This window comes from Nerophis lumbriciformis, linkage group LG03 (assembly GCF_033978685.3).
Source record: "Nerophis lumbriciformis linkage group LG03, RoL_Nlum_v2.1, whole genome shotgun sequence".
NCBI lineage: Eukaryota > Metazoa > Chordata > Actinopteri > Syngnathiformes > Syngnathidae > Nerophis > Nerophis lumbriciformis.
Genome location: NC_084550.2, coordinates 47,421,668 through 47,435,630, shown reverse-complemented (window position 1 = coordinate 47,435,630; position 13,963 = coordinate 47,421,668). Strand labels below are relative to the sequence as shown.

The 13,963-nt window shown below is 32.3% G+C and overlaps 1 protein-coding gene across 1 annotated transcript; it reads left to right on the top strand.

Annotated features, from left to right (window-relative positions):
• Positions 1-1,335: 1,335 nt before the first annotated feature.
• On the top strand, positions 1,336-13,514 carry barx1 (BARX homeobox 1). The gene is made up of 4 exons (XM_061929221.2): positions 1,336-1,712; positions 6,098-6,377; positions 10,736-10,820; positions 13,090-13,514. Exons 1-4 carry the CDS (start codon positions 1,454-1,456, stop codon positions 13,243-13,245), a joined length of 780 nt encoding a protein of 259 aa, XP_061785205.2. The 5' UTR covers positions 1,336-1,453; the 3' UTR covers positions 13,246-13,514.
• The last annotated feature ends 449 nt before the right edge of the window (positions 13,515-13,963 follow it).

The following is a 13,963-nucleotide window of genomic DNA, read 5'->3' as shown; positions in this document are numbered from 1 at the left end:
TAAATAGATGAATTTTGGTGTAGAAAACCATATGTGTGAATGTTTTGGAGCATTCACACAATAATAAATAGATTAATTCTGGTGTAGAAAACTATATGTGTAAATGCTTTGGCGCATTCACACAATAATAATAATTTGGAGCATTCCCACAATAATAAATAGATGACTTTTGGTGTAGAAAACCATATGTGGGAATGCTTTGGAGCATTCACACAATAATTAGATGAATGTTGGTGTAGAAAACCATATGTGTGAATGTTTTGGAGCATTCACACAATAAAAAATAGATTAATTTTAGTGTAGAAAACCATATGTGTGAATGTTTCGGCGCATTTACACAATAAATAGATTACTTTTAGTGTAGAAAACCATATGCGTGAATGTTTTGGAGCATTCACACAATAACTAGATGAATTTTGGTGTAGAAAACCATATGTTTGAATGTTTTGGAGCATTCACACAATAATAAATAGATTAATTTTGGTGTAGAAAATCATATGTGTGAATGCGCCAAAGCATTCACACAATAATAATAATTTGGAGAATTCACACAATAATAAATAGATGACTTTTGGTGTAGAAAGCCATATGTGGGAATGCTTTGGAGCATTCACACAATAAATAGATGCATTTTGGTGCAGAAAACCCTATGTGTGAATGTTTTGAAGCATTCACACAATAAATAGACGAATGTTGGTGTAGAAAACCATATGTGTGAATGTTTCGGAGCATTCACACCATAAATAGATTAATTTTGGTGAAGAAAACCATATGTGTGAATGTTTCGGAGCATTCACACAATAAATAGATTCATTTTGGTGTAGAAAACCATATGTGTGAATGTTTCAGAGCATTCACACAATAAATAGATGAATTTTGGTGTAGAAAACCATATGTGTGAATGTTTTGGAGCATTCTCACAATAAATAAACGAATGTTGGTGTAGAAAGCCATATGTGTGAATGTTTCGGAGCATTCACACAATAAATAGACAAATGTTGGTGTAGAAAACTATATGTGTGAATGTTTTGGAGCATTCACACAATAAATAGATGAATTTTGGTGTAGAAAACCATATGTGTGAATGTTTTGGAGCATTCACACAATAAATAGACAAATGTTGGTGTAGAAAACCATGTGTGAATTTTTTGGAGTTTTCTACCGCTTGTCCCTACTACGCTGAAATAGTGTGCGTGTGATAGTTGATAGAAGTTGAAGTGTACGTCAAAAAAAGGGGCGGGGCTTAGTAATAGTCTCCAGCAAAGTGGAGATCCTCCTCCCACCAGAATACTTTCTTTCTTTCTTTTCTTTTCTTGGAGAAGAGGAGGAGGAGGACGAAGAGGAGCAGAAAGTTCACAGAAGTCCAAGAAGTGCAGCGGAGATACCAGCAGCGGGACTATGACATGTTTCTTCCATGAGTAGAAGAAGTGGTTAGCTGTAGAAGAAGTAGAAGATGCATCGTCCTGCAGACATGATGTCTTCTCTGTGCGTGCAAGCGTGCAGGACAACACACCGCTACAGAACTTTCATGATGGAGGAAATCCTCACGGATCACCACCAACAACAACAACAACAACAACAACAACACCACCACCACCACCACCACCAACAACTACTACAACATCCACACAAACTTTCTGCTCCCACAGGAGAACTTCTCAAGTTCGGAGTCAACACACTCTTGTCCACTGCAGCCTTTCACAGCATGCATGGTAAATATCATCTTATTTCTTTCTAATGACACTCCAAACCCCAAAAGGGACAAGCGGTAGGAAATGGTTGGATGTATTTAATTATATACTTCTTCACATTTTTACACCCTAACTCGCAGACCATGTCTACTTGTATTATTATAATTATTATTATTAACAATCTAAAACAAGCCCCTATGTTAAAAAGTTAAATATATATCTAACAGTTAAATATATATCTTAGATATATAAAAAATATTTTTTTCTAAATGACGCAGGATTGTTTTATACGCGAAAGGCCTGTAATGATAATACAAGTAAAAATAATAATATATTGTTACATGCTCTATTTTTTTATTATTATATATACATTCATGTGAGGCGTTCAAAAACAAAACATGCCTTGCAATATTTACACAGCTCCAAAAGTATTCATAACACGCTGTATATGTTATTAAACATTTTATTAAAATAGTGTAATAATAAAAAAGTCTAATACTACTGAAAACGTTCTAAAATTAAATCATTAATGTTACAAACCGTATGACGTTCTAATATCAAAACATTCGAATCGTATTGAATTGCTCTAATATTACATTTGAATGTTATTCTATTGTTAAATATTAAAACAATGTCATCAAAACCTTCTAACGTTTTTAAAACATATTAAAACACTCTAAAACTATTAAACATTCTAATATAAAACATTGTCATTATAAAATTCAAATAGTGACACATTACTGATAATGCTGTATTAAAACATTTGAATGTTATAAAATAAAGGTTATTCAAACATTTTAATGTAAAACATTCGAATTGTATTGAATTGTTCTATTACATTTGAATGTTATTCTATTATTAAATATTATTAAAACAATGTCATTAAAACCTAACGTTTTTAAAACATATTAAAACACTCTAAAATGATTAAACATTCTAATATTATTAAACATTCTAATATAAAACAATGTAATTATAAAATTCAAATAGTGACACATTACTGATAATGCTATGTTAAAACGTTTTAATGTTATGAAATAAAGGTTATTGAAGTGGCTTAAAACACTGAAAGTGATTGTTCCTATAACCCCTTTGTTTCAAATGTTTGTTCCACTTGTGGCGCGGGCATCTTGTCTGACTCACACCATATACACAGCCTTCCTTGTCACGAATTCTTCCTTTTCCCGCTATCCATCCACTAATTCAAACTGATCCAGCAGCGCAATTGAAGATTGTTTTATTTACAAAAATCAAGGAACAGAATACTCGGGAAACAAAATAAATGTTAGCCTATATAAAGCTGAGGTCTACAGACAGGTGAGGTCAAAGACGGTATGCTGGTGCCCGACTGCCAATCACGCGCCCAGCACGCTCCTGCCCCTTATAGGCTTGCGTGGGAACTTTTCACCACCTGCAAAGGGTGCACACTGACATACACACATCAATCACTCAAAATAATAAAATAAACATAGATTCAAGTATGGCTCTCTATTTGGCTCCTACAGTTATTCAAACATTATAATGTAAAACATTCGAATTGTATTGAATTGTTCTAATAATACATTTGAATGTTATTCTATTATTAAATATTAAAACAATGTCATCAAAACCTAACGTTTTTATAACATATTAAAACACTCTAAAATGATTAAACATTGTAATATTATTAAACAATGTCATTATAAAATTCAATTAATGACACATTACTGATAATGCTATATTAAAACATTTTAATGTTGTAAAATAAAGGTTATTCAAATGTTATAAGGTAAAACATTCGAATTGTATTGAATTGTTCTAATATTACATTTGAATGTTATTCTATTATTAAAACAATGTCATCAAAACCTTCTAACGTTTTTAACACATTAAAACACTCTAAAATGATTAAACATTCTAATATAAAACAATGTCATTATAAAATTCAAAAGGTAAAACATTAGTGCTAATGCTAGTAAAACATTTTAATGTTACAAAATAAAGTTCATTCAAACATTACAATATTAAAATATTCCAACATGAAAACAATAATTTCGTTCAAGATATTTTCTACTGAGACTATTTTTCCATCCAATCTTGTAATCTTCGTGTTTATGATTCACGCACAAATAACTTGGGTTTCTGACGCCTTTTGCAGTTATTTCCGCCCAGTTTGCTTTTAATTGTAGTTTAATAATTGTCATCAAAGATGATATTAAATATAGCTTCACAACTTATGAGCTTGAAGGAGCAATTTGACAAAAAATATATCTTCTTGCCGTGTAAAAAGTTCGTTTTATCTTTAAGTCACAATAAAGTCGCTGTATTCGATCCTTCATAAAATGAAATAATAGAATAGAATATGACCTTCATTGTCATTGTGCATATCAATAATAGCGCGAAAGAGACAAACGGTAAAAAAAACAACAACAAAAAACACACACTTCAGCAATCAGCAGCAAATACGTAGTAGCTAATATTGCTACAATAATAATAATAATAATAATAATACAAATGAAATAATAGAATACAATATGACCTTCATCGTCATTGCGCATATCAATAATAGCGCGAAAGAGACAAACGGTTAAAAAAAACAACACAAAAGCAATAAGCAACAAATAATGCTAAAATAATATTAAAAATAATTAATAATAACATGTGTTGGATACATTCAAGAACACAACAAGAGTTTAATTGTGTATTAACGCGCTGAGTCATATTGTTATTACAATTTGTCTGTACTGTAAGTTATCAATACCGAATCATCTTTCTTATTCGTATTTTTATACTTGTCTCATATTTAAATATTTATTGCACTTGACATTTAGACAATATTGTGTAATTAACAACACTTTCTATTTTAATTTGTCGAAGTACACATTTATTGTAAATAATAATTATGTTTCAATAGACCTTCTACCATCCTAGTCACGTCCGTTGTGTCCTTGGGCAAGACACTTCACCCCTTGCTCCTGATGGCTGCTGGTTAGCGCCTTGCATGGCAGCTCCCGCCATCAGTGTGTGAATGTGTGTGTGAATGGGTGAATGTGGTAATACTAAAGCGCTTTGGCTACCTTGAAGGTAGAAAAGCGCTATACAAGTATAACCCATTTATCATTTATCATTAATAGAAATACAGATTTTCAGATTTGTAACGAATGTGCTGATTTAAACGTATATATGAATGTTTGAGGCAGTATTTGATTGTGATGTCCATCCATCCATGTCCTACCGCTTGTCCCTTTTGGGGTGGGGGGGCATTCGGGCGGAAGGCGGCGTACACCCTGGACAAATCGCCGACTTATCGCAGGGCCAACACAGATAGACCGACAACATTCACACTAAGAGTTATTAACACGCGAATCATCTTTCTTAGTCATATTGTTATACTCGTCTCATATTTCAATATTTATTACACAAAAAATGGGTGTAATTAACAACACCTTCTATTTGAATTTGTCGTAGTATACATTTATTGTAAGTAGGGATGTCCGATAATTGCTTTTTTGCCGATATCCGATATTCCGATATTGTCCACCTCTTAATTACCGATACCGATATCAACCGATATATACAGTCGTGGAATCAACACATTATTATGCCTAATTTGGACAACCAGGTATGGTGAAGATAAGGTCCTTTTAAAAAAAAAAAAAATATTAAGATAAATAAATTAAAAACATTTTCTTGAATAAAAAAGAAAGTAAAACAATATAAAAACAGTTACATAGAAACTTGTAATTAATGAAAATGAGTACAATTAACTGTTAAAGGTTAGTACTATTAGTGGACCAGCAGCATGCACAATCATGTGTGCTTACGCACTGTATCCCTTGCAGACTGTATTAAAATATATTGATATATAATGTAGGAACCAGAATATTAATAACAGAAATAAACAACCCTTTTGTGTGAATGAGTGTGAATGAGTGTAAATGGGGGAGGGAGGTTTTTTGGGTTGGTGCACTAATTGTAAGTGTATCTTGTGTTTTTTTATGTTGATTTAAAAAACAAAAAAACAACACAAAAAACGATACCAATAATAAAAAAAACCGATACCGATAATTTCCGATACATTCTAAAGCATTTATCGGCCGATATTATCGGACATCTCTAATTGTAATAATTATGTTTCAACAGAAATACATATTTTCAGATTTGTAACGAATGTGCTGATTTCAAATATGTGTATGTATATATGAATGTTTGAGGCAGTATTTGATTGTGATGATTTTCAGCTGAGATAGGCTCCCGCGACCCCAAAAGGGACAAGCGGTAGGAAATGGATGGATGGATGGATGGATGGATTTAGAGTGTAATATTAGGAGAGATGTGATTAATAAGGCTATGCCAGTGACGTGAAAGTAGTGTGAGAGATGTGATTAATAAGGCTATGACAGTGACGTGAAAGGTTGTGTTCCAAGTGTTAAAGGCGGACCATGAGAACCTGGTCAAGTTCTCCATGTCTCCCCTCGGACCTCCGCTGCTGTCCGCCTCCTCCACCCTGCAGCAGCACGGCGGCGCGTCTCACCACCACGTGCCGCTGGACCTACACCTCCTGCGGGCTCACGTGGACCTGCAGGACGCCGCCGACGGCAAGAAGAACAAGAAAGGCCGCCGGAGCAGAACCGTCTTCACCGAACTCCAACTCATGGGTCTGGAAAAACGCTTCGAGAAGCAGAAATATCTTTCTACTCCTGACAGGTTTGTTGTTGAAACGATCTTTGGCATGCAATACAAATACTGCACTATGCTATTTTCTTCATGATAAATGTACTGCATCACACCACCAAAATTCATCTATTTATTATTGTGTGAATGCTCCAAATTATTATTATTGTGTGAATGCTCCAAAGCATTCACACATATTGGTTTTCTACACCAAAATTCATCTATTTATTATTCAACTTATTGTGTGACTGCTCCAAAGTATTCACACACATGGTTTTCTACACCAAAATTAATCTATTTATTATTGTGTGAATGCTCCAAATTATTATTATTGTGTGACTGCTCCAAAGCAGTCACACATATTGGTTTTCTACACCAAAATTCAACTTATTGTGTGAATGCTCCAAGACATTTCCACATACGGTTTTCTACACCAAAATTCATCCATTTATTATTGTGTGAATGCTCCAAATTATTATTATTGTGTGACTGCTCCAAAGTATTCACACATTTGGTTTTCTACACCAAAATTAATCTATTTATTATTCAACTTATTGTGTGAATGCTCCAAGACATTCACACATATGGTTTTCTACACCAAAATGCATCTATTTATTATTGTGTGAATGCTCCAAATTATTATTATTGTGTGACTGCTCCAAATCATTCACACATATGGTTTTCTACACTGAAATTAATCTATTTATTGTGTGAATGCTCCAAATTATTAATATTGTGTTACTGCTCCAAAGCATTCACACATATTGATTTTCTACATCAAAAGGCATTTATTTATTATTCAACTTATTGTGTGAATGCTCCAAGACATTTCCACATATGGTTTTCTACACCAAAATGCATTTATTTATTATTGTGTGAATGCTCCAAATTATTATTATTGTGTGACTGCTCCAAAGTATTCACACTTATGGTTTTCTACACCAAAATTAATCTGTTTATTATTGTGTAAATGCTCCAAATGATTATTATTATTGTGTGACTGTTCCAAAGTATTCACACATTTGGTTTTCTACACCAAAATGAATCTATTTATTATTCAACTTATTGTGTGAATGCTCCAGGACAATCACACATATGGTTTTCTACACCAAAATTCATCTATTTATTATTCAACTTATTGTGTGAATGCTCCAAGACATTCACACATATGGTTTTCTACACCAGAATTCATCTATTTATTATTCATATTGGAGCATTCACACATATTTCCAGTTGTTTCATTACAGCACGTACGAAAAGGAGTAGGATGAAGCAGAGCTTATTTAATCCTACCTCTTTTCATATCATAGCAGTTTTATCCCATTTCCTTGTTCTCTGGTTGTAACAAAACGGTGAATAAATAATAAATAATAAATAAATAATATACTATATTAAGTAAACAAAAATAAATACATAAATAATCTTTATCTCCAAAAAAAAAAGGGTTTAAGATGTTCATCATAATTATTGTTCTGTGTACTTTGTGAACTCTTGTAGTTTGAACAATCTCAAACTGAATCATATTTGTGCTTTGTTTGATTTCTTTAGTTAATCCATTCCATCATTTAATTCCACATACGGATATGCTAAAGCAGGGGTGTCAAACTCATTTTAGATCAGGGGCCACATGGAGAAAAATCTACTCCCAAGTGGGCCGGAAGGTAAAATCACGGCACGATAACTTAAAAATAAAGACAACTTCAGATTGTTTTCTTTGTTTAAAAATAGAACAATCACATTCTGAAATTGTACAAATCATTGTTTTTTTTTACAATTACCTGTTGCGGTTAATAGTATATATACTTTATTTGTCGTTATTTATATTTTCTGAATAAATGATGTGATAATGTTCATGAGTCAACTCATTGGTGATCATTTTCGATCTATCAAGATAAAAAAAATATGTATAAAAATCAAATTAGTTTGTTATTTATGTAGTTTGCTCATTTTCCTCGACTGATGTACTAACATCATGTGGTTTATTTTGTACATATGTAGCATCATCTACAAAGATACAAATAATTGCTATTGCGACATCCAGTGGACACATTTAGAACAGCTGTTTCTTTCACCCAAAAATTTCAGGTACATTTTTATACATAGCAAACTCATCCCGCGGGCCGGATAAAACCTGTTCGCGGGCCTGATCCGGCCCTCGGGCCCTACGTTTGACACCCTTGTGCAAAAGGTTTTAAGTGTTATACGTGCATACAAATGTTTTAAATTAGATTTTCCTCTAAGGTTTTATTCCTCCTCTATGACGTTGCATCAGGCTTTTCATAACAATTTTAGGATCACTGAAAACACAATGGCAGGTTTTCACAGCACTTAATCAGTATTTTACAGATTGATCTCTTATCCCAGCAGGCACAAGACTTTGATACAACGTTGATTATTAAGTTAAGTTAAAGTACCAATGATTGTCACACACACACTAGGTGTGGCAACATTATTCTCTGCATTTGACCCATCACCCTTGATCACCCCCTGGGAGGTGAGGGTAGCAGTGAGCAGCAGCGGTGGCCGCGTATGTCCTTTAAAACTGACTTTTGAACAACGTTGCAAAATAGTTGTATTTGTAAATTGAGACAAGGTTGGATCCAAGTTGTTGGTTGGGAAATTACGAAATTTCAATGGTCAAATCAACGTCACAACCTGACATTGAATAAACGTTGTCAAAAAGCATGTTGATTCAACATTGTATTTGTGATGTAAAATATTGGTTGGTAAATGACCAAATTTCTACAGTGAAATCAACGTCAGAACCCAACATTGAATAAACGTTGTCAAAAAGCATGTTGTTTCAACGTTAAGTTTGAGTTGTAGAATATTGGTTGGGAAATGACCAAATTTCTATGGTCAAATCACTGTCAGAACCCAACATTGAATAAACGTCGTCAAAAAGCATGTTGTTTCAACGATAAGTTTGAGTTGAAGAATATTGGTTGGGAAATTACCAAATTTCTATGGTCAAATCACTGTCAGAACCCAACATTGAATAAACGTTGTCAAAAAGCATGTTGTTTCAACGTTAAGTTTGAGTTGTAGAATATTGGTTGGGAAATGACCAAATTTCAATGGTCAAATCAACGTCACAACCTGACATTGAATAAACGTCGTCAAAAAGCATGTAGTTTCAACGTTGTATTTGTGTTGTAAAATATTGGTTGGGAAATGACCAAATTTCAATGGTCAAATCAACGTCAGAACCCAGCATTGATTTAATGTTGTCAAAAAGCATGTTGTTTCATCGTTATGATTGAGTTGCTCAGGGTCAGGACCTAATTCAAAAAGTTCCTAATGTCGTTTTAATGTCTCGTGCCTGCTGGGATAGTCACAACTTTGTTGTAATTAACCGTAAAATCACAGCTCCGTAGTAAGTTTGCTGTAAAGATATTTCACAGTAAACTACTGCAAACAAGTATTGCACATTTTAGCCAGAAATTTGCTGTGAATCTACAACAGGGGTGTGAAAGTCAAGGCCCGCGAATGAATGATTGAGGGCCCCCGGGATGATATGTGATTAGTATTAGAACTGGCCCGCAGGCCACAGCCTCCTGCTGCTGTTTTGCACACACCAATACTCCATCAGTGTTGGCGCTAGGACCCCATCAAGTCAAAAACATGGGGTCCCACAGTACATTTTTGGGGTCGTACTTTTTTGTAAGCATTTTGAAAACAAATGATAAATGTATGCATTATCTGGTTATATCTCACATTCTATATTGTGTTTTGGAAAAAGGTTGTCATAATTCATTAAAAAAACAATACAAAAGAAAAATATGCATACATTTTTTTTAATGCATATGTAAATGTATCCAGTTATATACATTCATTCACTTTCTTCTTTCCTTCATGGATCTAAACTTACATTTTTTTTCTATATTTTTATTGTAATATTTTCAGAATGTGTTTGTTCTATTTTTGGCCAAAGTAAGACAAAGAAAACAATCTGAAGTTGTCTTAATTTTTTAATTTTAATGCCATGATTTGAATAGTCCATGCGGCCCCTGAGCTAAAATGAGTTTGACACCCCTGATCTACAATGACATTTTTACCGTGTAATGTTTTTTGTTATTTATCTGGCTTTTTTAATGACTTCATTGAAGAAACATACTAAGAACAGTCAACTTGTAATATTTGACACACCACTGAGCATTGTAATTGTTACATGCATTCATATAATAACAACAACATGACACACTTTGATTTATACTGTCACATGACAACACTACCAAATACAACAATGAGTTCAAATATGTACAGAACACCTTTCAAGTCTTCAAATGCATTGATAGTGGTTAGAGGTCATGCATGATACTTGTACATATGATATAACATATGTCATGAAATCATAAATATCATATATTGTATGCTTGCATGACTTCCAGAATAGATCTTGCAGAGTGTTTGGGTTTGAGTCAGCTTCAAGTGAAAACTTGGTACCAAAACAGGAGGATGAAGTGGAAGAAAATGGTAAGTAAACAACTTCAACTCATGAATTAATATCGTTATTGCTATTGTTATTAATTCACAGCAAATGACTGGCTAATAATTGCATTACTTTCAAAGTAACATTTGCAATGGAATATCTTTACAGCAAATAACAGTAACTGCAGAGCTGATATTTTGCAATTGGTTACAATAAAGTTACAACTAAATGCCATAACTTCACAAATTTATTTTTTTTAAATAGTAAATTACTCTTTCGGTTTTACAGCATACTGCCACTTACTGTACATGAATGTGCAACCTGGTGTACGGAGCCCCATAAGAGACAAACCAGTTTGAATTTACAGTAACATGTTGTGATATCACAGACTATCACGACACTATTTTACTGTGAAAAAAAAAACAGTTAATTGCTGTGCATTATACGGGTATCCTATTTGTTAAAGTCATTTGCTGTAATGTTACAGTATTTTACAGTGAAAAATATTATTAAAGGCTGTGAAATTTTTGTAAATGTTTACAGTGTTATTATACGTTTTAAAATAGTTTTATTATATTATTGTATTATTGATTGTGTTAATACTCAGCACACAAATATATACATTGATTCATTTTGACATGCTGCACTGTTTAAAAAAACAGATTTTACACTGGCAGTTGTCCCCTGAAACCTACTGTAAAAATAACAGGATAACTATTTTTCCATTAACAGTGAATTAGCATAAAAACACTGCTAATTTAAGGTAAAATTCTAGCTTCCAGTGTTTACCGTCGTTGTTTTTACTGTGCAGTACTGTAAATGGAAAAATGGTACTACTGTTAATTTTACCGTTACATCTAAATATTTCTTTTACAGTGCAATCTCTCAACCTGTTTAAAACATTCCAGCATGAAATCCCCAAATTTAAACAAACAAACACAAATTACCACTGAAATTATGTATATTTTCCACTTTCCTCCCAAGATCCAATTTAATTGTGTTTCTGATTTCATTATTTGCAGCATTCAAACAAAACTTTTGTACTATTGTTCATCATTTAAATTTGTTACCAAACCTGCTGAAATATGCTCATGATCAAATAATGAAATATAACTTATGAAATAATGAAAGGTCGTGTTAATGATGAAATATTACAATACTATGTTCAAAATGAAATAAAAAAATAAGCCAATATTTCAACACAAGTGAATAATGACTAAGTAATTATGAAATAGTAAAATGTATTTTTTAATTAATACATTAAGTACATTTTTAAATAAAAATAATTATGAAATATTAAAATAATAAAATATGTGAACAATAACTAATTCAATAAGTGATTATAAAACAATACATAAAGTAAAAATGTAAATTATACAATAAATAAAATAATTATGAAATATGGAACTATATGAATAATAAAAGAATAAAATATGTGAACAATAACTAATTCAATAAGTGATTATAAAATAAAAAAAGTGAATATAAAACAATACATAAAAGTAAAAATGTAAATTATACAATACGAAAATAATAATTAAGTAATAAATCAGGTAAACATTTAAATCATAAAGTGAATAATAAAATAATACATTAGGTACAAATTTAAATCACTTCATACGTGAATAACAATTAATAAAATAAGAGATTAAAAACAATAAAATATTGACTAGTAAAATATTTAAATTGAGTAAAAAATTAAATGAGTCAATATTTCAACGCAAGTGAAAAATGACTTAGTAATTATGAAATAGTAAAATGTATTTAAAAAAATAATACATTAAGCACATTTTTAAATAAAATAATTATGAAATAATGAACTATATGAAGGGATAAGCGGTAGAAATGGATGGATGGATGAATAGTGAAATAATAAAATATGTGAAAAATAACTAATTCAATAAGTGATTATAAAATAAAAAAGTGAATATAAAACAATACATAAAGTAAAAATGTAAATTATACAATAAGTAAATAATACTTCAATAACAAATCAGGTAACATTTAAATCATATAGTGAATAATACAATAATACATTAGGTAAAAATGTAAATCACTGAATACGTGGACAACAATTAATAAAACAAGAGATTAAAAACAATACAAAAAGGACTAGTAAAATATTAACATTTTTATATTTTTAAATATTAAGTAAAAATTTTAATTAGGTTAAAGTGTGAAATAACAAAATAGATGAATAATAATCAATACAAAAAGTAAACATTTAAATAGTAGTAAATAGCAAAATACTTAAATCTTGTCATAAGTAAATGGCTGGAATATTGATGTTTATGTTTATGTTGTGATGTGGAGGTGCTGCAGGGAGGCGGCTTGGAGTCTCCAACTAAACCCAAAGGCCGACCGAAGAAGAATTCCATCCCCAGCAGCGAGCAGGAAAGAAATGTTGCTGCTGCAGAAACTACGAGTCAAGAATCGAACTCGCACTCGGACCACACGCAGCTGCAATGACGTCGTCAACACGCAGCTGCAATGATGTCATCAACGCGCAGCTGCAATGACGTCCTCAACGCGCAGCTGCGATGACGTCATCAACACGCAGCTGCGATGACGTCATCAACACGCAGCTGTAATGAGGTCATCGGCACGTCACCTTTTAACTTGAAACTTGAGGATCATTTCAAACAAGATCCATAAATGTAGATAATATTTGTATATTTGATAACTTTAATCCAGTCCTGAGTCAGCAACTCAACTCTCGTTTGCAGGATCTCCATCATCATCATGCCCATAATTACACACATTTCATATTTGTACATTAATATACTTTTTTTCCCCCATTAATACGACTACATCTTATTCATTCATACGACAGTCAAATCCAACATTACTTTCACTTTAACTTGTTTCTGCAGTGATACATCATGGTTTTATCTTGTGTACTGTGATACTTCTTGTACATCATGGTATTATCAGCAATGCCTGTTGTACATCATGGTTTTATCATCAATGCTTCTTGTACATCATGGTATTATCAGCAAGGCCTGTTGTACATCATGGTATTATCAGCAATGCTTCTTGTACATCATGGTATTATCAGCAATGCTTCTTGTACATCACAGTACTATTAGCAAGGCCTGTTGTACATCATGGTATTATCAGCAATGCCTGTTGTACATCATGGTATTATCAGCAATGCTTCTTGTACATCATGGTACTATCAGCAATG

Coding starts and splice junctions, on each gene's coding strand:
- barx1 (XM_061929221.2), top strand. CDS start 1,454: ATGCATCGTCCTGCAGACATGATGTCTTCTCTGTGCGTGCAAGCGTGC. Junction 1,713..6,097: donor AGCCTTTCACAGCATGCATG/GTAAATATCATC, acceptor TTGTGTTCCAAG/TGTTAAAGGCGGACCATGAG. Junction 10,821..13,089: donor GGATGAAGTGGAAGAAAATG/GTAAGTAAACAA, acceptor TGTGATGTGGAG/GTGCTGCAGGGAGGCGGCTT.